Raw genomic sequence first — 25,495 nt, forward strand, 5'->3', positions numbered from 1 at the left:
AAATACACACTTGCTGATAGATAAAATGTACTTCAAAACATTTCCAGTACTTACGTCTCTTGAGTCAATAGCTGCATACATAATATCCATCCAGCCTTTAAATGTAGCCTGTAAACAGTACACACCTATTTAAGAATATAACTTTTAAGACAATTTATATAACTATTTTCAGCAACTGAATACGGTACCAGGCATTATTAGCATAACATACATAAGATTCATCCACAATTTTGTATTTTGGCTTTCTTTAGAGCTGCTTATAAGACACACTGCTGTGTACCCTGTTTGTCTCTATATAAACATATTAAGCAGAATATGTAATTAACTTACTTCTAATTATTTACCACAAATGATAGAATGCAGTGTCATTTTAGGAGATCAAATTTTAACAGTGGCTTTGTAAGTCAGTTGCCACCAATGACTACTGATGTCACCAGAGGGGTGGCAACTCAAGGGAACCAAAGATTTGATTAGGTCAGAAAAGATAAACACTGTAGTATCAAGGAGAATTTAGATTTGTATACACTCTAAAAGATTTTACTTGATTTAGTGATTCTATATTCATTCTAAATGCATTATATTTTACAGAGGCTATAACCCTCAACTATGTTTTAGGATGATCTTGTAAAAACAGAATTTGCCTTATGTGCTTCAAATATTTAAGATGCCTTAAAAGTGACAGAATTTAGTGAACTTTAACAGCTATTGACTCTAATCCATACGTGTAAATTTTTCTTTGACAATAAGTGCAGATTGTTCCATCTGTGTGTTTGAAAGACAAACTCATTTTCTCTATTGTAGCAGTTAGTTACTCTTTTGAAACGGTTATGGACTAGACAGCATTTCCAAGTAGTAATCATCCAGTCATGGCCAGAATAAAACCAACAACTGAGAGTGTTCTTGTTCATTTAATCCTTATTACAATTTTACTAAGCAAGGCTGTAGATCTTTGGTTCCTTCATATTCCTTGTCATGGAGATTAGTCATAGAAACAAGTCGGGATAGGAACATTCTTCATCCATCATTATTGCTGTATCTCCAACGTCTTGAAGTTTAATTTCTATCAGAGGTTTCAAAAAAGCTTTGCTTATGCATCATACAAAGCAGCTGGCATCATCCTGCAATGGATTTTATATGAAAACGAATCATTTTATTTTGAAAAGAGTTGCCTTATACTTTTGAAACATGGAATACTAAAAAGGAGCAAATCCATTTTGCAATGACTTCCACATTTGGAGCCAACACTAAAAATAATAATAATTTAAAAAAAAACAACAACTGAGGTGATTCAGGCAACTTAGAGTGCAACAGGGAAATCAAAGTAGAGTGTCAGAGGACCAAAATATTACAAAAAATAAAAACAGAAACAAGTGTAATTGAAGAGAGATAGATGACTTTAAAGTCCTTGTACTTGAACTGCAAGGGATTTATTTATTTAATTCCTGATAGAGGTTTAACTTGTTCTCAAAAGACTTTCAAGGATGGAAACTGGACAGCCTTATCAAAAATATTTATATTTATATTTATATCACCACTTGTATTTATTGTTTCCAACATTTAAATCCTAATTTTGCTATTTTAGGCTATCCCTCATCATAGCCGTTACAGACATGGAGAACACAGTACCAATCATTCTTTTGCAGTACTTCTTTGCAGACTGGTTTCTGCTGCCTTTTCTTCAGGCTAAATAATCTTCACATCCTCACTCTGCCTTCAATCATTCCATGCAGATCATGTCCAAAACTCAGATTTTGTGCTCTCTTCCATCAGTTTATCTTTTGAAATGGTAGCCAAAACTGGACTTGCTATTTCAGCTGAGACCTTACCAGGTCTAAATAGGGCAGGATACTTTACAGAGTTTACTTTTGTTTCTGTCTGGTTATATATTTATTTATTTTTAAGTCATGACTGTGGTTGTAGTCAGCACTTCAACTTCAAACACTAAATTCAAGTAATATACATATTTTTACATGTGAACAATGATGCCAGTGATGGAGTGTCTCTTCTGTGAGGCACATGCCATTGTCTCTGTTTCATACAGATGATGGTCACTGCATATCATCTTTCAGGCAAACCAAAGGTTTTCTTTTTTGTAAATTTGTAAGTATATCCTAGACTAAACTATAGTGACGGGGGGGGGGGGAAGACTAATATTAAACTGTTAAGTTTCATCATCAGTAAGAGAGCATGTTAATGAAATTTCAATAATAAGATATACTGTGTCATCATATTATGTGTTTTTCTTCTAGATCCATCCTTCAAAGCATTAGGACACAGTCACAATCATCATCATTATACAAAAACAGTTGTGAATTTAACTGTGGAAAGAAAAAATATTCAGTAATTCCCAAAGCAGAAGCCTCAGCTCAGTAGGAGAATTTCTATTCTCTAAATATGTTGCCTGAGAAATAGTGAATAATTGAACCAGAGATTCAGTATCAAAGCACCAAGTTTACTGAGTGTTGTTTCTAATGCATTCAGTGAAAGCTTAGGCCTGGTTTTGCTAGGCTCAAATTTTTCCACAACAGATCTTCAACAGAAATAAGGTAATACTTGTGCGTTTGTGCATGCTGACTACAAAACACACAAATATGACAAAGAGATCAAAATCTGATTTTTGTATATTTACAAATATATTGTATATCTTCAGAGACACTAAATCAGAAGTAATTCATTGATTTCAAAGATTACCCTTATTCTAAATGCTTTCTGCCAAGGAAATTTGAAAGACAAACTCAAACGTAGATCCAAAAGTAGCTAGAAAACAACAAAACAAAATTCTCCAAAGCTTCTAATGTTAGAAGTACATAATTTTTTTCTCCTGATGGATAATTTCCAATGCAGTCAGATGTAAAACTGGACTGGCACAACTGTATTTCTTTACCAGAAATAACAAAATAATGTGATACTGTTTGGAGACTAATTTGCCACATTTTATCCCTGATAAATGCAGGTCTTCAAGAGATAACTACTTACCAAAGAATCCAAACACTGGGTTTAGGTTAAAAAAAATAATACCATAAAATTTTCAAGGCATATAGATGCCATGTCTCTTTGTGTACAGCAGACTGTTCCTCTTCACTTACTGATGTGTGAAAGTTGTGAAAGGAATTTCTTCAGCAGATCTGTCTCTGCTCTGATGATTTTCTTCCAGATCAGAAAAATACTCAAACAAATTTATACCAAAAAAGAAAAAAATCTGACATTTTTCTGCACTTGGGCCTGGAGTTTTGGTTTGTTCTTGTTTGTATATATGTATGTATGTATGTATGTATGTATAATCTGCATTAAAATGATATTTCCAATGGTATTCAGTCAAGATAGAATACCTTACTGATGAAGAGAATAAAGGCTTCAATTGTATTATCTATAACCCAGAAAAGCTGAGCTAATTTACATTATTTTTCTTTGCCTGGCTTACAAGGTAGGAGTCAGAGGGCAGGATGAATAATGGAAAAAACACTGGATTGTAAGAGCTTTCTGTAGCTTCTAACCTCTTGCTATAGTTTCTTTTATCTGTAATACATCCTTGACACTTATGACTGAGCTTTTCATTACAACAATGATATTCACCTCTATGAGGTTGTTTTCTTGGGTCCACCACAACCCAAACAAGTCTGTACTTGAGACTGTTAGGGGGGAGAAATAAATTACTTCAGTAGACTTTTCAATTAATCATGTCGAAAAAAAACAACAGCCTTTGATGTTCACACTGGGTGCATAGAAAGCTTTTCCAGTAGCAACAATTATTTTATCAGACTTTTTCAGGCTTTTGAACAATATTTTTGGCCAAATAATCCAGGTTTCAATAGCTTTATTTTTGTATCTGACATATTCAGAGATACTTCTAAGTAATTCTTAGTGTTTACTCATTTTTACTACTAATACTAGCTGATTATGGAGGTTATATAAATCAAGACATACCCATCTACTTCTCATGTTCCTTGTAAACACAACAGCCTTAGAATTCTTTACTGGTTCCTCATTCAAAGTACTTTAAAGATTTAAGTGAAAATCACCTTATAAACATCTTGAGAAACATTTATAAATTATGGCCTTCATTCTGTTTTTAAGCATTGGCTGAAAATCAAGCTGATATTTGCTTTCATTGCTCTAGTCTGGAGCATGTATCATTCCATACATGCAGAATCACCACTAGTGGCTTACTTATCAAACCCTAAAAGATGGAATTTCAAGTGTTTGTTTCATGGAATAACAAAAGTGTCTTTTTTTTTTTCTACTCACACAAAAACTCCACCAACATGGCATGTATTTCAAATCTATGCAGAATTTCTATGTTGTAGATATTTTAAAAACAACTGCCTGAAATCCAATTTTGTTATTAAACTGCATTCCTTTGTATATTTCTTAATTCTGCTGGTTCCTCTCTGCACTACCTGATATGACTGTAAATAATTAATCATAATCAATTTCAAATCATCAGTGTTATCAGAGTCTTGTAACCTGGGCAGGCCCGTGTCAGTGCCACTGCATCATGTTAACAATCTGCATTAGTAAGATTTCTTATGAGAATATAAAAGTTAGAAACTTATTTCAAAACAATAAAAATGAAAATTAATTCTCAGAATTAGACCTCAAAAAGGCAGGCTCACTGTGCACAATTCCGGTTAGAGTCCTGCAGTTTCTTGGCTGAGTCAGATTGCAAGGTATTCCAATGTAGCTCATGTTCTGAGAACATAATTTTTGATAGTGCAGACATAAGCCTTTCTGCATGTATTTTCTTTGTGTTCTTGTGCACAGGAATAGCAGGGAAAATACTTCATAGACTACAGCACCTAATGTTACTTTTCTTCTATTTCTCCTCCAGACAGGAATTGTTTCTTACATCTTCTAACTGCAGTGGTGGCAGCCACATCACTGAGAAAGCGTTTTCTACCTGGAATTCTTTCCTGTGACTTAATTACACTAATACAGAGTTCTTTTCAGCACTGAAAATAATCAGATGACTATATACCAGCTCTAGTACTCCTAGAAACATTAGAAAGGGAACAATTGTTCCCCCAGATGCCCTAGAAGTTCTTCGTTCTTAGTAGACTTTGCTAATCAGTATGAAAAACTAAAAAATTATCACTGCAGTGGTATTACTGAATTACAAAGTCGCAGGTAAAAATATGTATTCTTCTTCTGTTGCTAGAATTGCTTCCCACTATTACATACAAACAATAAGAGTGATATAATAAAGAGTGATCACTTACTACTTGAAGCAAAGAAAGATACCCAAATCCTACATTATCAAAGTTTACTTTCACGTTTTTCCATCGGGCACTTTGATTGTTTTTTATGAGTTCCTCGCACTGACTAAAATTGTTGATTTGGTCGACTTCAAACCTTTCATCAGTTGTGGTGTTAACACAGTAGTAGAACTTCCCAGCAAACAGATTTACTCCCATGATGCTGAAAATTAGCCAGAATATAAGACAAACGAGAAGCACGTTCATGATGGATGGAATTGCTCCTAAAAGGGCATTCACAACCACCTAGTACACAAATACAGGGGGAAAAAGAAAAGAGTGTAAGAATATTTACAGCAATAAAGTTCTGTATACTGTTTTACCAATGTTTAATAAATGCTTGTTCAGAAATGAATACCATAAATGTTAATGCAGTACATTAATAATTTTAACATTGCACTGTTCTTTTAAATACTTAACATTAATACATGTAATGAAAGGAAAATAAATGAGAAAATTAAAATAGTTATAAGAAAAAAAAATAAAATACAAGACTTGGTTGTAATAAGGTGAAGTCCAACACTGATATGTTCTATATAAAAGTAAATGTTAAATGTAAATACAGACATAAGAAAAATTTTTAAAACAGCATCAAATTATAGCTTAAAAAAATGGCTTAAAAAAATAAATTAAAGGAAACCCTAGACATTATCAACATAACTTTGAAATTTAAGCTGAAAACATAAATGCCATGAATCTAGAAACTAAGCTCTACTTTAAAAGGATTATGCAGGAATTACATACGTATCTTTATTGCCTTTTTGTTCCATGCAAGAATATCACAAAGATTAATTTCTTTGTATAAAAAAGCAAGACAGTTTTGCAATACGTGTCTACTTGAATCAACAGAATTTATTTCAAGCTCCAGTCTTATTGTTTCATGTATTGAGTTTGTCAGTAACGCCCTTCATTTATCTAAATATACACCAAGGTCATATTTAGAGGTTTTGATTTGGTATTTTAAATTGCTTTAGGCCAGTTGCCTGCTTAGCCCCCTGTAGGCAAGATATCAAATTATTTATATAGGAAAAAAAACATCTTTTTTCTGATATATACAGCAAATAATCACACGTGTCTGTCAGAACTAGAAAAACTTCTGCAATACTTGTTTGGCTGAAAAGCTAAGCAAACTGTTCTCCTTAAGTATTCAATACCAGATCTCATATACTAAATGTATGTTATCTTATTTTTTTTCTTTTTTTTTCCTCTGTAAAATTTTTGGACCTTGTGAAAAGGTAAAATAAAATGTACAGTTGGGGTCCGATTCTTAGTAATCCAATTCCTGGCATATGACAGAAAAGGACTGGTACAAATACTTGGGATTTGTTAAGGTGTCTTAGTCCATCTTCATTCCCTGTTGTCTGCAACAGGGAGGAGTCTTTCCCACTAGCAAGATAATTTTGAGCAAGCTCAGAGTTGCTCCATCTTACTACCTGTACCGCACAGCCTCTTGAAGGCCTTTGGAAGTGGAATGTTGTGGCTGAGTTACTTATCACTCAGTACCTTCCTCTTCCCGAAACTTATGGCCATTTTTACAAGCCTCCTCTATTAACAGATGGTGGAAATTGGAACTTTGTAAAGAATTACTGCTATCATTTTTGAAAAAAATTAGCTTTCCTTGGCAGCTTCTGTGTTAGCGATAGCTTTGAAGGAAGTATTCCTACTGCGTGAGATTACTATGGCAGAAATTATAAAGTACCTATGTCATGTAAGAATAAGCTACCCATTTTTAAGAAGGCTAACAGGGTCTCAGTAATAGTCAGCTTAGAAGAACCCATTTTCAAAGGATTGAGAGAAATACTGTTTTACTGGCCTGCAGGGAGAACAAATCTGTTGCTACTTAAGTTGACAGAATTAAGAAAAACATAAAAATTAGTAATGCAATGATTCTGGAATTTATTCAAAGTCTGGCCTGTCCTATTAAGGTACTGTATCAAGGTACTTCTTATATCTTTTCATTTTATTTTATTTTTCCTTCCTATAAAAATGTGCTGGATGTGCTATGCTGATTGAATTCCACTGTTTAATCTTGGTGAAAATCCTGGAAATAGAGATGTCAAGAAAGAAAGATGGGAATTTATTCTAGCAAGTCAATTAAATGAAGGTTACCTGTGTTCAAAGCGAAGAGCGGTGCTGCATAATTTGAGTGCCTGTAGCAGTTACCTTTTTAACAACTCTGAGATCCATTGGACCACAGCACAGATCCAGAACAGGCAGCAGAATATTAACAGCTACAATGATTGTTACAACAATTATGAATTGATCATAGCTGTAGAAAGATTTCTACAAAAGGACATTGAAGTGTCTCACATCTTTAGATGAACAGGTACTGCAGTCTTGCTGCTGCGACTGCCAAAAGATCAGCCTCTTGTTCTCAGATAAGAACTGAACAGCTTCTTCCAGCAACTGTTCCAACAGTGATTCCAACAACGTATTTCATTTAGGTCACTGAAAACCCATCAAATGGTAACAATTTCTGGTCACTACTGACCTGGCCTGGATGCGAACTGGTGACCTAGAGATGAAAGGCTCTGTATCCTATTACCAACCCCTTGAGCTATCCAGTCCCCCTGGAAGGTTTTTTAAGAAAAGAAGAAAACAAAATTAAAACTTTTACAAGATGGTTTTTTGTTGCTGTTGTTGTTTGTGTTTTTTTGTTTGTGTTTGATTGATTTTTGATTTTTTTTTTTTTTTTTTCCCACCACTGTTGAGTCTTTGTCTTTTAATATATGTAACATAGAACTGGATTTTTACATGCTGGTCAGATGCTGGGCTGACTGTGAATTTCACCTTGGAAAGAAGCCTTTAATTTCTTTGGCATATGCAGTTGGAGGTAATTTTGCTTTTTCACTGCGTTTCTTGTTTGTTTTGTTTTTGCTTTACTTCCTTTATGTTTTCTTTGGGACTAACTAGGGATATGGTCCTTATTATCCCATATAATATATATCCACAATAACAACCATAAATACATACATAGCACCTGCACATGTAAATTACAGCAAATGGACAGAAAAAAGAGAACCAATAAAAAGTGAACTGAATTAAGAAGGGAGATCATTACATTTCTTAATTAGTTAAAAATCCAGCAAGTTGAAAACTGTCAGCCTCTTTTTCTTGGAAACTGTCTTTAGTAGGTTACTAGAAAGTTGGCTGCCAAAGCTCTTATTTATACTCTTCAAATCTGGATCAGATCAATGTGATCCTAAATGTCTTTTTTTTTTTTTTTTTTTTTTTAATCTTGAAAGATTCTTTTCTTTTGAGTCTATTTTCTATTATTCCTTCATAAATATACATATAGGGAGAGTAACAGTTTATCCCTGCTCTGGGACTAGAATATAAGCTTTAGTAGATACAGCCTTGCTGTAGCACAATATCCCAAACACATGAGTCTCACAAATATAAATGTTCTCACAGCAAAATGGCTTCAACAGATCCTGGCATCTATCTGAGCAGCCACAGGATTTCTAGGAACTTCTACATTCAACCTGGGTTTTCTGCAATCTGTAAACAAACCAGGAAAAGTTTTCAGTAGTACTTAACAATTTTATCCATAAAAATTGTAGCTTTTGTGCAGAAGTTCTAAATTCTTTGACCATGGTGCAAATGAGAAGGAAGATACACTCTTTAGAATGATGAGGAAAATTATATGATTATGTCTGGAAAATTCATTCTACTAAAAATGATGAAGTACTTTAGTTACCTCCATTTTGGGAGTTACCAACATGTATTGTTATTGTTCCACAAAGATTTGATGTGCCTGATCTCCTCTGAAGAAGCACTTTGAAGGCTATAATGATTATTTAACTGTTATGTGTGCACCATCTCACATAAGATTTGCATAAACAAGTACAGAAAGTTAAATAGCTTTTACTTCATCAGTACCTTTATGGATAAAATCAAATCTTCTGTGCATGCTTGACACAACAAGTGTAAGACATATTTCATTCATACTCAGTCCCTTGATAGTTGGGAAAGCCCGAGAAAACTTTCAGTTAGTCCAAGGAAGAAGAACAAGGAATAGACTTACATGTGTGACTGTCTGTACAGTCATGCAGCTATAGACTTCAGAAAGGATTTTATACAAAAAAGCCATTCATCTCTCAGCAGTACAAAGGTTGAAGAGACAGGTATTCAAAGGCACCAGCAAGAAGAGAGGGATGGTCGAAAGTGTATGTAGTATAAGCACCATCCAAGGAAAAAAGAAAGATTAATTCCTGACTCAAATTAAACACTGAACCAGCTCTGAGCAGGATTTCAGAGCAAGATATGAGTACTGCTTTGTCCCAAACAAGCTTGATGTTAGAAGACAACGAGTCTCACCTTGGCCAAAGTCCAGATGTACACAAATCTGGTGGAGAGAGAACTTGCAATGAAAGTTAAAGATGCGAGCAAGCAGCCATTGGTTTAGATGCTTTGTCCACCAGAGAGGTAAGATGAACAGGCAGGTGTGCTCTAGGTGGGCAGGAATGGAAGCTCAGGTGATTTATACAATCTGAGTGTAAAATGCTCTTATAGTGAAGGACTCTGAGGACATCCAAAAAGGAAGGTTAGAAGATGCTGAAACCACACTAACTTGACCAGGAGGAGGCTATCAGTTGTCTTCTCTCTTGAATCATAAGAGAGTTGAAGAAAGGGGGGAAAAGACCTAAGGAACACAGTAACTTTCCCAGTTTGGGGATCAAATAAGAATCCGAGAGAGACCATGAAGAAAGTCAACACCTCAATCAAAAAAATTAGCACTTCCTGATAGTCAGTGATAGTTAGAATAGGCAAGGAGTCATTGGAGCAAGACTTTATGTTGAAAAGTTCAACTCCTTGCTCCTGGCATTCGTGAACCAACAATTTAAAGTCAGCCTGTGCATCAGGTGATTTATTTGAGTTATGGCAGCATAAGTGCACTACAGATCTGAGACAGGCTATCCAGCAGCTTGAAATCAATGTCTGGCTCTCCACATAACTGACAGCTTTTTCACTGTGTTTGGATCTCCTATCATATGCATGTTTTGCATTTTCTAGTTTACCTATCATAGAGCATAAGCAGATGTTCCTATCAGACAAGTCAGAAATATGAAACAGAAACTTTTCTATATGTAAATAATGGTATTTTCCAAAGACTAGTTCTTACATAAATAGATTGGTGCTCAGAAGATGGCATCTGATCAGCAAATTCATGATGCAAACCAAATTGAAAAGAGATTTGCATCCATTCTGTTCTTTTATGTCCATTGGATAGGAAGAAAGACCTTCAGATCAAAATGGAAAACATAAATACAAAAGTAACCAAACTCAAATAACCCGAGTTTTTTTGCTAAACCACATCCAAAATAAAGCTTGCACATTTAATCCCTTTGGAAAGGTAATTAGAAATGCAAAGGTAGGCAGCACAGAGCAGAAAGTTGCCAGGAATTCTTTAAAGTACTTCCCACATTAAATACTTGAATGCTCCTTAGTTTCAAGGCATGGCATTGATTCTGTAGTTTTATCTATGAAGAACTAGGTATTTCTTGCAGAGTATCTTTTAGCTATATCTTTACACTTGGGGTTCATAGGTTGATTGATGTGTATGTAATGGCAGTTACTGATTCTTCACTGCTTAAGTTGTATACATGATCTAGAACTTTTAAGATGTGCAGTCTGATGTACAAAGCTGCACTTGATTTCTAGATGAGAAGTACCTCAAGATGTGCAATTTCATCAAGTTACTTGTTTGCTTAATCAGGTAAAAAGAGGAAATGCACAGACCTGCAGGGCAATCAGTGATGACAGAATCTTAATCAACAAACAGAAAATCCACAGAAGCAAAACAAAAACCCTCAGCAAATACAATTATAATAAATTACAAGATCATCCAGCACTGCAGTGATGAAATTTGGTAATATCCAAATTAGTTCAAATGTTAACAAACGTGAAGGAGAGCTTAAACATTTTAAATAATTCACATAAAAATTGTGAACTACTTAAGTAATTCTGTTGAGAAAGGTTCCATTTGGTACTAGATGTTTGAGTTCATTTTTTATCACAATAGCATCTTCTATAATCTCAAAGTAGAAAAAATCTCTAAAAAAAATAAGCCTATTTCCTTCTTATAGGCAGAGATTTTTAACTGAGAAGGAGGTGGGACTGAACTTACAAAACAGTGAATAGTAGATATCAAAATCAAAGAAATATTTCTGTTAATGCTTTACCCCAAATAAATAGATTTATACATATGTAAACACATGCAGACACAAGGAAACATCTTCTTCTCTCTAAAATCTACCATCTAAACATTAAACCTTGTACACATTCTTTTAATCCTAAACAACACAGAACAAAATACAAAGCCAAAAGGACTGGCACTTGATTTGTAAAACAGGGATTTCACCTGAGTTTCTACTGATTCAAAATTCCCCAGAGCTTGAAAATTCAAAGGACTATTTTCTTCGTTATAAAACAGGACACCTGGGAGCAACCTGTTTTCATAAAATATAAAAATAATAAAACACGGAGTATTATTTTATCAATAGGCACTGTTGTGTGGGTTTTTTTTTGTTTTTGTTTTTGTTTTTTAATATATGGTATGCATGTAAGGTAAACATCTTGTACAAGTACTGCAGTACACACTTCCTTAGAGTATTTACAGTTCCAGTTTGAAGGAAGGGACTGCTTAGTCTCTGCAATGTCATGATCAGTACCTGCACTCCTGCTCTCCTTTCCCACATGCACTCTGCAAAGTTTGCAGGCAAAATCTTAGTTCATCCTCAGTAGCAGAGTAAACATTTTGGACAAGCTGCAGAATACAGAGCTAAATAAAAAATTTTTGGGAATGCAAAGGTGAGCAGCTTAGAACAGATACGTTGTGTAAGTAAACAACAGACATGTGGTGTAAGTAAATAATAAAAAATTGTGAAGATGCTGCATTTGCATGATGAGCACTATGAACTGGCTTTGGAGACAGTAAAAGATGAAAATTAAATATTTCTGTGGGAAAAACTGTAATCTGCTTGATATGCTCCAAATAATGATTGAAGGGAGGACCTATGCTGAATGTGAAAATGCAGATTCACTCAAATTACTCAAGCCAGCATAGAATGAAGACTGTGTTAAGGATTACAGGGTGAAGATTGTTAGAAGATGCTAAGAAATATACCATTTAGAGTACCAACTGCAAGGAAAACTTTAGATTTAAATGAGAGTATGCAAAGAGAAGACGGGAAAATGAAAAGGATCAGAGAGAGACAAGGAAAGACAATTCTTAGTCTTAATTTGCAAAGATGAAGTCAGAGACAAAAGACCTAAGATGAGAATAAACTCACTCCCTTATCAAGCTAATACAACAATTGCTTCTTCTTCTTAATTAATGCTATATGCATGTAGCTGACCCCAAAGCATGGCTCAAAGAAAGGAAAATGCTTCCCCAAAATTTAATGCACAAACTATTTGTGTAACACTGTGCTGGAGAAATTTCTTGCTTGTGGGTGGTGGATTTGTGCCCTGGAATTTCAAACCCAGTAGAGGGTGGTTTGAACCCCATTATCCTAGGAGGTCTCTCCTAATCTCATTCCAGACAGCTTTCCTAACAAATTTTAACTTGGTTAAAGTAAGAACAGAAGCGTATTTTATTCACTGTCTATTAAAAGCAAACTACATTGCTTGATTTAATAAAATACATTTGTTCCCATAGCAGCTCTGAATCTGTTTCTCACAACAGATCAAGTATATAGCAAGACACTTCTGAAGACATAACATAGAAAAAATTGTTCACTCTAGCATACTGTGTGATGAAATACAGTAGTTATCTGCCAAGCAACAAATAACATGGCTGCATTTCTCTGTCTGAGTAGAGCTGGTAAATGCTGTAAATACATACAAACATGGAAACAGAATAATTAACTGATGTGAGAACAGTACTGGTGATGTTCACTAGATTTGGTGAAAATTATATTTTGCTTTTGTAGTGGACTAAATCTAATGCCACTGCCCTTTATATTTCATTGATTGTGATCCTAACAGTAAGGATTTTCTTTGAGAAAAAAGAAGCACAAATCCAGCCAAAAATCACCTTGATTTCAATAATATAAGCAACTTCTTTTAAAATTCTCTTCTAAATGTGGCATTATAGTCTAAGGAAAATCCCCATATACTAGGATATTTCCCATGTGATTTTTGAGTATCTATATACAAAGCCTTCTTACATTTAATTCTCTAAAATTTTCAGCTGTGTTTTGGGAGATGCTGCACTCGTTATAGATTATCCTTAAGACTCAAAGGTAGTGAATAAGATCACAATCTTAAAAAATGGCAGCACTCAATAAATCCCTCACACTGCATAATCTTCAGATTAACAAAATATAACCCTCTATACTTATGGAAAATATGCAGGAGGTAGAGAATATACTTTATCGAGATTAAATATATAATTATTACAAGTAAGATGTTAAATTTACAGTAAATCCTGTTTGTATTGTTTTATCCTTTCCACCAAAGCCAGAAAAACCCTGCAGACATCACAGCCTCCTACAGTTGGTGCTTGCAAGGGTTGTAGCCAAAGACCAAGGGTTTTTGTAAGGATATGACAGTAAATGCAGTAACTTTTTGTTTAACTGACGTGTCTCCTGAAGAATATTTCTAAACTCCAAGGAAGATAGTACAGGTATTAACACAACTATTGACAATCTATGAAAATTATAAAAGTTACTTTCCTACACAGACCACTTTGTCCCACAATAGAGCCTGAATTCAGATCCACTGATTTTATAAAGATTCTATGTAAAACAGAAATCTATAGCCTGTTTTCAGTTGTGAACCTATAATGACAGACACTTGATGCTATGTTTTATAACTCAATTGTATAAGAAACTTTTGTTCCTACTAATAAAGTTTGGAGTATTCTTGGAAATGCCTCATTATCGCTTTCATAGTAAGGGAGTTTGAGGTATAGCTACTGAATTTTAGAAGACATTTCAGACACCAAATACTCTAGTTTAGTTTTACACATTATGAAATTGGACTGGAAATTTGAAATACAGTAAATGTTTAAAGCAATCAGCCAGAAATATGCATAAGGCATGCAAAACTGAAAGTGCAAGTGGTTTTCAGATTGTTTGCTGCCTTCTACTATTTCTCTAATAAATAAATCAAGCACGGCATGACATGCTTTATTTTGTGAAACTGGACACAAATGCATGCTTTATTGTCACTTAAATCTCTAACTCAGCAAAGCAATGTGTACTCAGTATTCTACATCGACAAGTAGCATACCAATTCAGAACTAGCGCAAAAGCATTATATTGCAAATACTAAAAAGCTAAACAAAAAGCAATGGGTATATTCAAATCTCAGGTTGCAGATAATTCTACTTAGCATGTGTATTACTTGAGATAAGAATATAAACCCCATGACAAAAATTTAAATTAAGTTAAAGCCAATTCTTTACTTTGCCTTCCAGCATCTGGGTGGAGTTGGTTTTGAGAGTCACTATAGAAATACTAAAATTTCTTAGACTGTAGATTACTAGTAGATACCCTTAATGTGGTTAAATTCATTTATGTGCTCAAAGCAAGCACAGGCTATGAACCATTTGCAACTGTCTCATCACCAATGACTCATAGATTTTATTTCCACTTTGTCAATGGAAATTATCTATCCCAATTTTGAAATTATACTGTTTCATAAGTGAGTTATAACTGCAAAATATAACGTGATTTAAAGAGTGATGTACGTTTCGATATTTCTGCATTTAAAAAAAAAAAAAGCTATTAGTGTTTAGTGGCTCTGTTGGCTCTGTAAAATGCTGCATTTTTACTGTTCACCAGAATGATAATCAAATATGAATCTATAGTAGCTTAGCTTGTTTAACTATTTGTTTTCCAAAATTATACACAGTGGCCTATGTACATGGGCCTCCATTGAATACATTTGATCTCTTCTTTTCAAGGCAAATTTTACATCATCTTTAACTCGGGGGAAAATAATACATGCTGAATAAAAAAACTCAGCTTGTTGGTTAGTGTAGGTCTGTGTAATGTAGAAAAGCAAGGAGGGCTAAATTATTTTTCTTCCTGTTGGCAAATACGAGATCACTTTTAATGGGTTTTTATGAAATGAACTCAGTTTCTGAGAAGGCTGTAAGTTGATATGGGTATATTCTTATAATGAGCTGGTCAATTGTTATTTGAATCTCTTTACTGTTCGTGAGTCATTCATAAAGTAATGCTAATATCGGTCAGTAGGCAGGTGCTTTGCACACTTGCCAACCACTTTGAAAAAAACATTTTCAGAAGAGCATATACCTAATAGTAAAGAGAAAGACTATGCATTTGGCTGGTCGCATTTGCTAAGTGACTAGTATCAGGTACTTCATTGATCATCATAAATATTGGAAGATATGGCTCTAACCGTTACTGCTTTTTCAGTCTTGTCTGTGATTCCTACACAGTAAGTTGCTCTTGAATTATTCATCTTGTGTATCTGAAATACTACCATGTGATTGGGTCTCTGGCATAGTTTCATAGTTTTACAGTGAGAAATAAAAGAATGCAATATATAAATTTCAAATAACAAGTACTTTTCTTTGAGCATGAATATCCTATGTGTTTTAAGTAGGAAATATACTATGGCAGTCACATAAGGATACAGAAAAGAAATGAATAAAAGATTTTGCAATAATTTTCAACACTGTACTTCCAATAATGATTGTTTTTCTTCCAATGTCATCTATTTTTCTGCAAAACTTCTAAACTATTCTCCCAGTCCTCCTGCAGCTGACCAGAATGTTATCAAAAAAATTAAAGCTGAGAGCAATTTCCCAACATTTGCCTGCAAAAAAACCACATTTGTCTGAATGTTCATGAACAGTAAGTATGAAGAAAGACAGAGAGAAAAGTGCTAAATCAAACAGTCATTCTAAACTTATCTGTCAACTCATACATTCTGTAGAATTTGACCAGCTCTTACCCTGGTGAATTGTCAAGTCACAAACTGCTAAAAGCAAAACTGAAAAATGAAACTGAAATTTATTAATTTAGCAGTCAACGGTTAGCAATATTTCTTCTGATGATTACTGAAGTAGAAATATGTGGCCTGATGAATACAAGTTAAGAATTCTGAGAGTCTCAGTTTGACTTCATTATTCTTCAGTTTATATCTAAATGCTGTTCAAACAGTGCATTCTAGGCTATTCCACTATTTTGTAATTGAACTGAAATTCGTTAGCACGCTGTTTCCTCCCATGTTTCCATGAAGTAGCAAAATGCATTCTCTTAAAACATATTTCAATGACATGCATATAGAGTTAGTTTGTATTCAGTGGCTTTTAGGAACAGAAGGCATAAACAGATGAAAAAAAAAAATAAAAAAAATTAAATGCTTTCTTGAGTGAGATGTATAGTAAGCAGGGCCTCTAAGTTACTTAGAATAAGTAAGACTAAATCTTATACATGTTGTACTGAATAGAGGTTTGTTGAAGCAAGAAAAACACCGAATTTACAAAAAGAATAAACTAATTTTAGAAGCTTTTATCTTTAAAGTCAGCCAAACTCAGATATAAATTTAAATCACTATCTGATATGTGTACATCTCAGGTACGATCTAGTAAAATCCAGTGTTGTTAGGCCAAAGTTGGTTTATCAAATATGAAGAAAAATTAAGGATTTCAACTGGTAACAGAAAATAGCTTAACAAACTAACACTAAATTAGATCCCCGTATAAACAGAGAAACACGCTTATTTAGTTCATTATTAAGAGTCTGCTGAGAAGAGTTCATAGTAATTTTAAAGCCTTAAATGGAGAACTCCTGAGATTGGCTAGAAAGTAAAGTAACCTTAATGAACGTAACTTCTACGTGATACTGCATATGGATTTAGGTGAACTGATGAAGCTTTTTGCTTATCTGTTAGTAAAAGATATGCAACAGATAAAAAGGTGCAGCCTTTCTGCATGGACTTATCATTCCTTATTCTGCATGCATGGATTCTTTTTATGCATGCATAGTTTCAGATTCTTTCATTTTTTCTTACCCTCATGCCTTCAAATCGTGACAAGGCTCTTAGAGGTCTCAAAGCTCTTAGTGTCCTAAGGGACTTAATGGCACCAAGTTCAGAGTAACCCAATGCATTTGCTGTTAAGCTAACCAAAGAGACCTATATGAAAACAGGAAAGTAAAAATTATTATATTGTACATACTACTTTACATACCATAGATGTGAGATAAACTTCTTTAGAAGAATCTAATTTTGGACCACCTTCTTCAGGAATACGAAGTCTTTTAAATAAAAAAAAGAGGATTAATGAGAAAGAAGATAAGGATAAGTAAACAGTCAAACAAAAATGTCATAAGGTAACAGTATCTGGAAACACTAATAATTAGGAATTTCATAGTTTAACAGTGATTTGAGAGGAAAAAAAAGTTTGTTTGTTTGTTTTCCTCTCTGTTTTACAATGCTGCTGGGATTAGTAATTATAGTTGATAATACTCCCTTGATTGCTCACAGCTGGAAGGGAAATGATTGAAGCCTGTTTTGAGTTAGCAGATAGGTCACAGAGTAACACTTTCACTGGAAACTGGTAGATTGATTTTTCTGTATTCAGTTAGACTAATGCTTTTGCCTGATGTCCAAATTTATGTACTTTATAGGCTGACATTAACCTGGAATATGCTGTTTCCTAAAATACATTACAGAAATTACAGTTCCACAGGCAGCAGAACTACTGAAGTTACACCTTCACCTGCCTGTATGTATTCTACATCCCTGCATTTCCTCAGTGAGATATAGTATATCCTCTACATTCACAATGGTTCATGACAAAATAATACTTTCAGTTTTCATCCCATTTCCCCTGAATGATCCTTCATTACCCTGTTCCAATTCCTATACTAGTTATTGAAAAAAAAAAAAAAAGGTCTAATATACTTTCTAATTATTAAAAGAAACAAACAAATACACCCACCCACAAAGCAACATGGAAAGAAAAGCCTACAACAGTGCAACAGTGCTCTTCATTAATCATATTTAGAAGCAAGTATTAGATGTGAAATCTTGGACTTTTCTATACTTGCCAATCCTCATCTTTACTAACCTGCAAAACTAGGATATTCTGGAATCTGTTTTTTTTTTTTTTTTAATTTTTTTTTTTAATTGTTTTTTGTTTGTTTTTTTTCCTCTGGTACTTTCATTATGCTATTGAAAACTTAATTTTTCAAGCTGTTATAATCCAATGCCAAATTAAAGAAAATACCTATATCATTCTTAATTCACTGAAAGCAGGAGAAAATGCATCTTAATTTTAGATTTCAACTTGCTGAATATTTCTTTTTCCTGTAAGTTTTACCAGCCACTGGTACAGTATGCATTTTTGCACACTGGAGTTTTTCTTAAGGAGGCAAACTGAGGGTATTTGTTCTGAATTGTCACCCACATTTTAAATTGCATCAGTTAGTACAGAAATTGTCTCCCGAGCTTCATGGCACAGCAGAGTAGATTTAAAACTATTAGATAACCCCATAAGGAAAGATCATTGCATTTGATTTCAAACACAGCTGTGAAGATTGTAAGTTCAATAGTATTTTGTGGACTTTTATACTAAGTAAGCCATGCTGCCAATGCTATACACGCATCTTGCATTCTTTGTAAAAACTTAATTCTGACCCATGCTGGAGTTTGTAGTTGGATAGTTTGGGTAATTGTTTTTCAGCTATGTTGGTCTGATAGAACAGACATCCATCTAAATGCTGTACATGATTTAGACCATAGCAAGGAAAGTGGGGTCTGAATATGTGCATAAGCAATGTTGAAATGAACTGAAAATACTTGTAGAGATAGTATGTTACATTCTTTTGTTAGCTGGATTTTATTTTTATTAATTCTGTGGTATAAGAAAGTAGTAGTGTAAGTGTAAAATAAAAACATAGAACTATGGATTTTTTTTTCCATCTACCTTACTTTTTAAACTGAGAAGTAAACTAGTTGGTATAAGCATAGATATTATAGTTGTAGAGAAAGTAATGGAAAAAAGAAATATGTAAAAATCCCCTAGGAAAAGCACTACATACATCAACAATCAGGAAGTCCAGCCAGCACCAGGCATTAGTGAAGTATGTTTGATAGCCATAGGCCACCCACTTCAGCAGCATTTCCAGAATGAAGATGTAAGTGAAGACTTTGTCAGCATATTCCAGCATGGTCTTGATTGTTTTGCGCTGTTCTATATATATATCCTCAAAAGCCTGTAAGAAAAATATTCAAAGCTATTTGTTTTAGGTTTAACAATAACATATAGTTTAGGTTTTAACAACAAGAAGGAACAAAAAGAAAGGAAGCAAGCTTTTTTTCAAGAACAGGTGTGGGAGTATCACCTATACTTCAAGGTTTCTTTTCTAGTAATTCAGTATGTAGTTCCTCTATAGAAAAATATTTTCCAGCTTACAGGAAGGAGAAGCAACAGCTTCTCTGGTCAGATATTTTATTTATTGCTGCTGTTAAGTTATTCTACTCAAACTGTTTTCAGTTCTCAGGAACAGCTTTGATTCTACAAATGGATGGGAGCGAGCAGAATTCTACTGAGATAATCTGGTTTATATGTAGGGAGATCCATTTTCAAAACCCAGGGCAAGAGCTGTAAAATTTTCAGGACAATGACAAAGCAGTTGATCTTATGCTGCTAAGTCCTGCTAGTTTTTGAAAATGTTAAGTGATAAATCATAAAATAAGTTATTCTTTTCTTAAAACAACCAAAGAAACAAACTGTATTGTTTGCTATTTATTAGATACATAAAACTTCTTATGATCCTTGCAATGTTATTTATGTTTTCTGTGTTTTCAATTTTAGAAATTTGAGAGATGTTGTTCGAACATATAACATCTGCTTTTCAGTCACTGTTTCTATCATCTAATAATTTTTACCATTAATTGCTTTTAAAACTTAAATATACTACTATTTCTTATAAAAGCTGTTGGTTTTATTGGAATGAAAGAACCGGAATGATCTGACAGCTCACAAGTATCTGGGTATTCATTGATACTAAAACTTATTATTACCCAGCTGGATTTTGAAACCCTTCTGTCAATTCAAATGATTTGTGTTTCTCTATCAGTTAGTATCTGTGTGTCAGTACTTTTGGATACACAGGTCAGACACATATGTTACTTCCACAGGAGCAAGAGATGCTAACACTTTGGGAACTTATCTCAAAACACAATGATGGACCTTCATAGGTTTCCTATCTGTAATTTTCTTTTGTTTAAATCTTTGTTGCTTTTGTTTTCTTCAATTGGTATCATCAGCCAAAATTCAATAGTGTATATGTGAATCTTTTATCATTTCAGCGAGTTTTACAGCAAACTAAAATGTAGAGATCCTTTGAAAACATGGAATTACATGTTCTTTCTAACACAGAGAACTAAGTTAAAACAATGTTTTCTGAGAAAGTTGCAACACTTCCAAGTTTTACTCACCAGAGCTCCACTGCTGAGGAGAATCATAAAGACAATGAAAGTCTCAAACCAGTTATGTTCAACAATTCTGAAGCACGTTTTTCTAAGGTTCCACCACTGCTTTCCTCTCCCTTCTTCTACACTTACTTGACAGCACTTGAACCTCCGTACACAGCCTTACAAAAGCAAATGTGTTAAGAAAAAGAAAGATCTTGTTGAATTCCATAACCGTTAGTATACATATACTTAGTGACACTACATTTCCAGATGCTGTGCTATTTAGTAAAAAGTCAGTGCATTTTCACAGTTGATCTTTTTCTCCTCCAAAGCAATAAAATCTAACACTGAGAAAACTGAAATTTAGAATTCAAAGAATGGATGAGAAAAATTATTTCTCATTTATCAAGAATAAAAAGATAAAAATGCATGCAACATGAAGTCAAATTATAAACTATAAAGTAAGAGATAAAAATATAGTAACTAATTCAAATTTAAGATAAGTCCATGTGGTAATTCTTGGGCAAATGTTTTATTGTACTTTTGTGTGAGATACTAAATTAAATATCCATATGGTGAATTATGGTCTAAAAGTATTACTGCTCCTAATCATAGCTTAAAAACTGACCAAAAAAAAAAAAAAAAAATTAAACACAAATATTAATAACTAGTTTTACAAATTAATTATTATATATTTCATAAATAAGTTTGGTTTTGTTTTGTCTCAGACACCTTCAGTGAAGCAGGCCTCTGGCTCCATGGATTCCTCAGGTTCAGCTTCTGGTTGCTCTTCTGCAGGAAGTCCAATGTCAACTGTGCTGCCTTCAGATGAGCTGGACATATTTAGCTTCTGTAAACAAAAAAGAATCACAAATTCCCATTAGATATTTTTAGGCAAATATCACTATTTTTCAGAATGATTAAATAGTTCTTTTGTTCTGGTACTCAATGCAAGTTAATTGCTGACAAACTAAAGGGAAATTTGTATAGTTTTTAAATTTTCCTCTGTACTGTTTCAATGGTAAATAAGGTTTAAAGAAAAATAGGTTTAAACCACAAAATATGAATAATGGTTCTAAGCCTGCAAAGATTTATGATCACAACTAACCATCAGTGGTAAAGATCTCAACCTGGAATGAATACAACTTAAATATATATGCAGCAATCTGTTAAGTCTACTGAAAAGCAGGTAATAGCTCAAATATAACTAGCTGAAAGAAACAAGTGGAAAAAAAACCCACTGATAAGCATAGAAGGGTTGAAATATCCAGTTTTAGGTTCAGTCATTAATTTTCATGAGAAATAGTTTATAGAGGCTTTATTTTTAAATTCCATTTTCACCTGAATATTGCCTTTTTGATATTTTAGCAGAAATACTATTTTCTTCTAGCAATCAAATACTCACAACTCATCTTTTACAGTATATTTTGCCATTCCAAATCATTATTAAAATATTTTTCAGAACTTTTAAAAAACCTTATAATTTGGAAAAAATATTTTCTTTTCATTTTAATTCACCATTCTCTTTCATGCATTTTGGACACTAAAATTAAGTTATTTAAAATCAACAGTGTTAACAGTTTCTCTAAAATACAGTTCTCAACAACACATAGGTTATAAGCAGTTCTGATTGATTACCTTGGTCCCTCATTCCTTTGCATTCTATTTCCTGTAAGAACTATGGCAATTTTTAACCCTTTCTCACACTTCTGCTCATCAAGAATTAAACCTGCCTTTATACACTTACATTTGCCCATGTATAAAGGTGTCTCGAAGTAACAAATGAAGTACTGAATACACTGGCTTAGGCTGAGTGAAGAAAAACATGCAGAGGGGATCACAGAGAAATGCACAAAGTATCTAAATACCTCTTTGCTCTCTTCCAGGTCTGATTCACTGCTGAACTCCTCTGTATTTAAATTTTCAAAGTCAGATTCACCCACAGCAATGGGCACTGTCACAGTCAGGCTTGGGTTGTTTATGAATGACATATAATCACTTTCATCAATAATGTATTTCTCCACACTGCTGCCTGTGCCTATACCACTAGTTGTTCCGTTCACATCTTTAATGTAATCCTTGCTTAATTCTGCAGTATGGTTGGAAATACAACTGTTTTTGTTGTTCAGATCTTCAAGTGGTTTGATTTCATCTAAAGCTTTTTGTTTTTTAACAAAAGCTTTTTGGATGAATTCACGCGCTTTTCTTTTCACATAGTCTATGCCCTTCTGCATTCTTGCTACAGCAATTTGGAGATTGTTCATTTCATTATCATCATCTGTCACGGCAAGGTTGTCAGCACTAAACGAGCTCAACAGCAAGGCCAAAAATAAGTTCAGTACCTGCAGAAAGATGAAATAAGAACATTCTAAAATTTATGTCCACAAAATACTTGCACTTTGTTTGAAAAGTCCTATTAGTAAAACTGAAGGCTGAAAAGCACACTCAGAACTTTCTCCGTGAAAAAAGAAGGGTTTTTGTTTTGTTTGTTTTGATTGTGTCTTATTCACTATTCAAAAATATTTCAACTGATGAATATCTGTAAACACATCTTTAAATCCAGATGGTGTATAAATATTTTGGTGGAAAAAACTTATCATCTGAGATAACAAACTTGCTATTCAGCATCATAAAATTGTTTAATTTATTCCTTCACACAGCAGAAACTAGATTTAGATGACTAATCATATGTGATAAATAATAAAAAATTACAGCAAATGATTTATTAAGAGCCCATAAACTAAAATTATTTGGAGAACAAATATTTAGAAACAGCCAAAAGACAAATCAAGAATGTGACTAAGAGCTCACTCTAACATCAAATCGTAGCTTTTTGATATCACAAGGTGCAGAATACTTTGTTCTCTATCCAAAAAATCTCTTACACTTTAAGCACTGCTTGAAACCACCAGCCTAAGTGCTTTATTGAAGCAGAGCCAGAACACTTAGTTCTCTTCAGAATTGAACCCACTCTGTTGTTGAAGAGTATTTTGTTAATGTTTTGATTACGTACCACTAGGTTTCCAATCACCATGACCATCATGAAGACAGTAAGGCACATTGCCTGGCCAGCAACCTCCATGCAGTCCCACATTGTTTCTATCCATTCTCCACACAACACTCGAAATACGATCAAAAAAGAGTGAAAAAAATCTTGCATATGCCATCTTGGAAGTACACAATCACTTGCAATTTTGCAGACACATTCCTTATAGTTTTTCCCAAACAGCTGCATCCCAACCACAGCAAAAATAAACACAATGATGGCCAGAACAAGGGTCAAATTTCCCAGAGCCCCCACTGAGTTGCCAATAATCTTAATCAGCATATTTAGAGTTGGCCAGGATTTTGCTAATTTGAAGACTCGTAACTGGAAGAAAAGAAAAACAGCATTAGGACAAGCAGCAATAAAAATACAAAGATAATTTATGAATATTACTGAAAACAATGCCTCTCTTCTACTCTTTTGAACGCATGATGTTCAAAAGGTCATTCATAAAATTTTGTAAAGTTAGAGCTTGAAAGTTTCAAAGTATAGTTTTTACCCAAAGCCCAAGAAACTACCTTTCAAATAGAATTTAAAATTTAGCGTCCAACTTAAAATAAATGGGGCTACTTTTCTGCAGTTGCTTGCACAATGGATCTTCTCCTGTGATATTAATCAGAGTACAATGCATCTATCTAAAGAGTCTGTGTGCAGATGTTTTAAGTGTGGACTTATAATAAACAGATTGCAAACAGGCTAAGATACCTGTTGCTATCTATTTTACCAGATCTTTACTGATTCGCGCTGAACCACAGTAAGGTATCACATATGGATTTGTATGAATTTGTACTACTGAAAGAGACTTCATGATTGGTTCATAGCAAATAATGAAAGGGGAAAAAAAAAAGTAATGAAGCCTCACTGAATGGTCAGTGCAATTGCCATATATTTACCAATCTGAATGATCGAAGAACTGAGAGTCCTTCCACATCTGCAAGACCAAGCTCAACCAAGCTAAGGGTCACAATAAATCCATCAAAAATATTCCAGCCCTCTTGAAAATAATAGTAAGGATCCATTGCAATTATCTTGAGAAACATCTCTGCTGTGAAGATTCCAGTGAAGACCTGAATTCAGAGTGCAGACGGTCACTTTTTTGCAAAATATAACATTGCAGGTTTAGCTGTTGTCTAGTCTACCTATCTGAAATTAGCCTCATCCAAAACAGATACTTATAAATAGTTCACTGTAGTGATATATTATGACCACCTTACCTTAACAGAGGTCATACAAACCAAGTAATTTCTTTTTTTTTCAATTAATTACATTCTACACTGAAGAAGAAATTGTGTAAACTTCTGTTTTATAACATTTGTAATCCAATTTCAATTACATCAGGATATGGACCTTCTCATGTACTGTACAAACAATATCCTTAATTTGATTTTCACGACATAAACCAGAATGCTTTCCAAGAAATTACATGGCATAACATAATTTTTGGTACACTAATTACATTATACAGCATTATGAATGAGGCCAAGTCTAAGACTCCTGATGAGTAGCTCCTTTGCTTATACAGCCTATAATAATCCCATTCAGTTCAATAGAGATAAGATTATTTATAACAACTGGGGATCAACAGAGATACAACAATTTGCAGAAGCTGAGGAAACTTCTGTGTGGGTGTTGCCATTAAGCTCAGTGAAGCCAATTGGCTCAATCATTTTAATGTCAGGACTGAAATAGCATTTAAAAGTGCATTTTAAACATGGTATTTCTGGTAATAATTTCCTATTGTGGAATTCAATCTTCTGAATGAAGCAGGAATCATATTTAGGAAGCCACC

General features: G+C 33.9%; 1 protein-coding gene across 6 annotated transcripts in view; it reads right to left on the reverse strand.

Annotated features, from left to right (window-relative positions):
* The window catches only part of LOC140254689 (sodium channel protein type 1 subunit alpha), a 79,168-nt gene that overhangs the window by 7,659 nt on the left and 46,014 nt on the right, over positions 1-25,495 (reverse strand). For all 6 annotated transcript variants that reach the window (XM_072341547.1, XM_072341549.1, XM_072341546.1 and 3 more), the window contains 9 exons: positions 24,600-24,773; positions 23,674-24,030; positions 22,529-23,002; positions 21,393-21,510; positions 20,685-20,839; positions 19,283-19,456; positions 17,250-17,372; positions 5,217-5,498; positions 55-108 (listed from right to left, as the gene is read on the reverse strand). In XM_072341547.1, coding sequence (XP_072197648.1) covers positions 55-108; positions 5,217-5,498; positions 17,250-17,372; positions 19,283-19,456; positions 20,685-20,839; positions 21,393-21,510; positions 22,529-23,002; positions 23,674-24,030; positions 24,600-24,773 — 1,911 coding nt within the window. The remainder of the gene's footprint in view (positions 1-54; positions 109-5,216; positions 5,499-17,249; positions 17,373-19,282; positions 19,457-20,684; positions 20,840-21,392; positions 21,511-22,528; positions 23,003-23,673; positions 24,031-24,599; positions 24,774-25,495) is intronic.

This window comes from Excalfactoria chinensis, chromosome 7, assembly GCF_039878825.1.
Source record: "Excalfactoria chinensis isolate bCotChi1 chromosome 7, bCotChi1.hap2, whole genome shotgun sequence".
NCBI classification, from domain to species: domain Eukaryota; kingdom Metazoa; phylum Chordata; class Aves; order Galliformes; family Phasianidae; genus Excalfactoria; species Excalfactoria chinensis.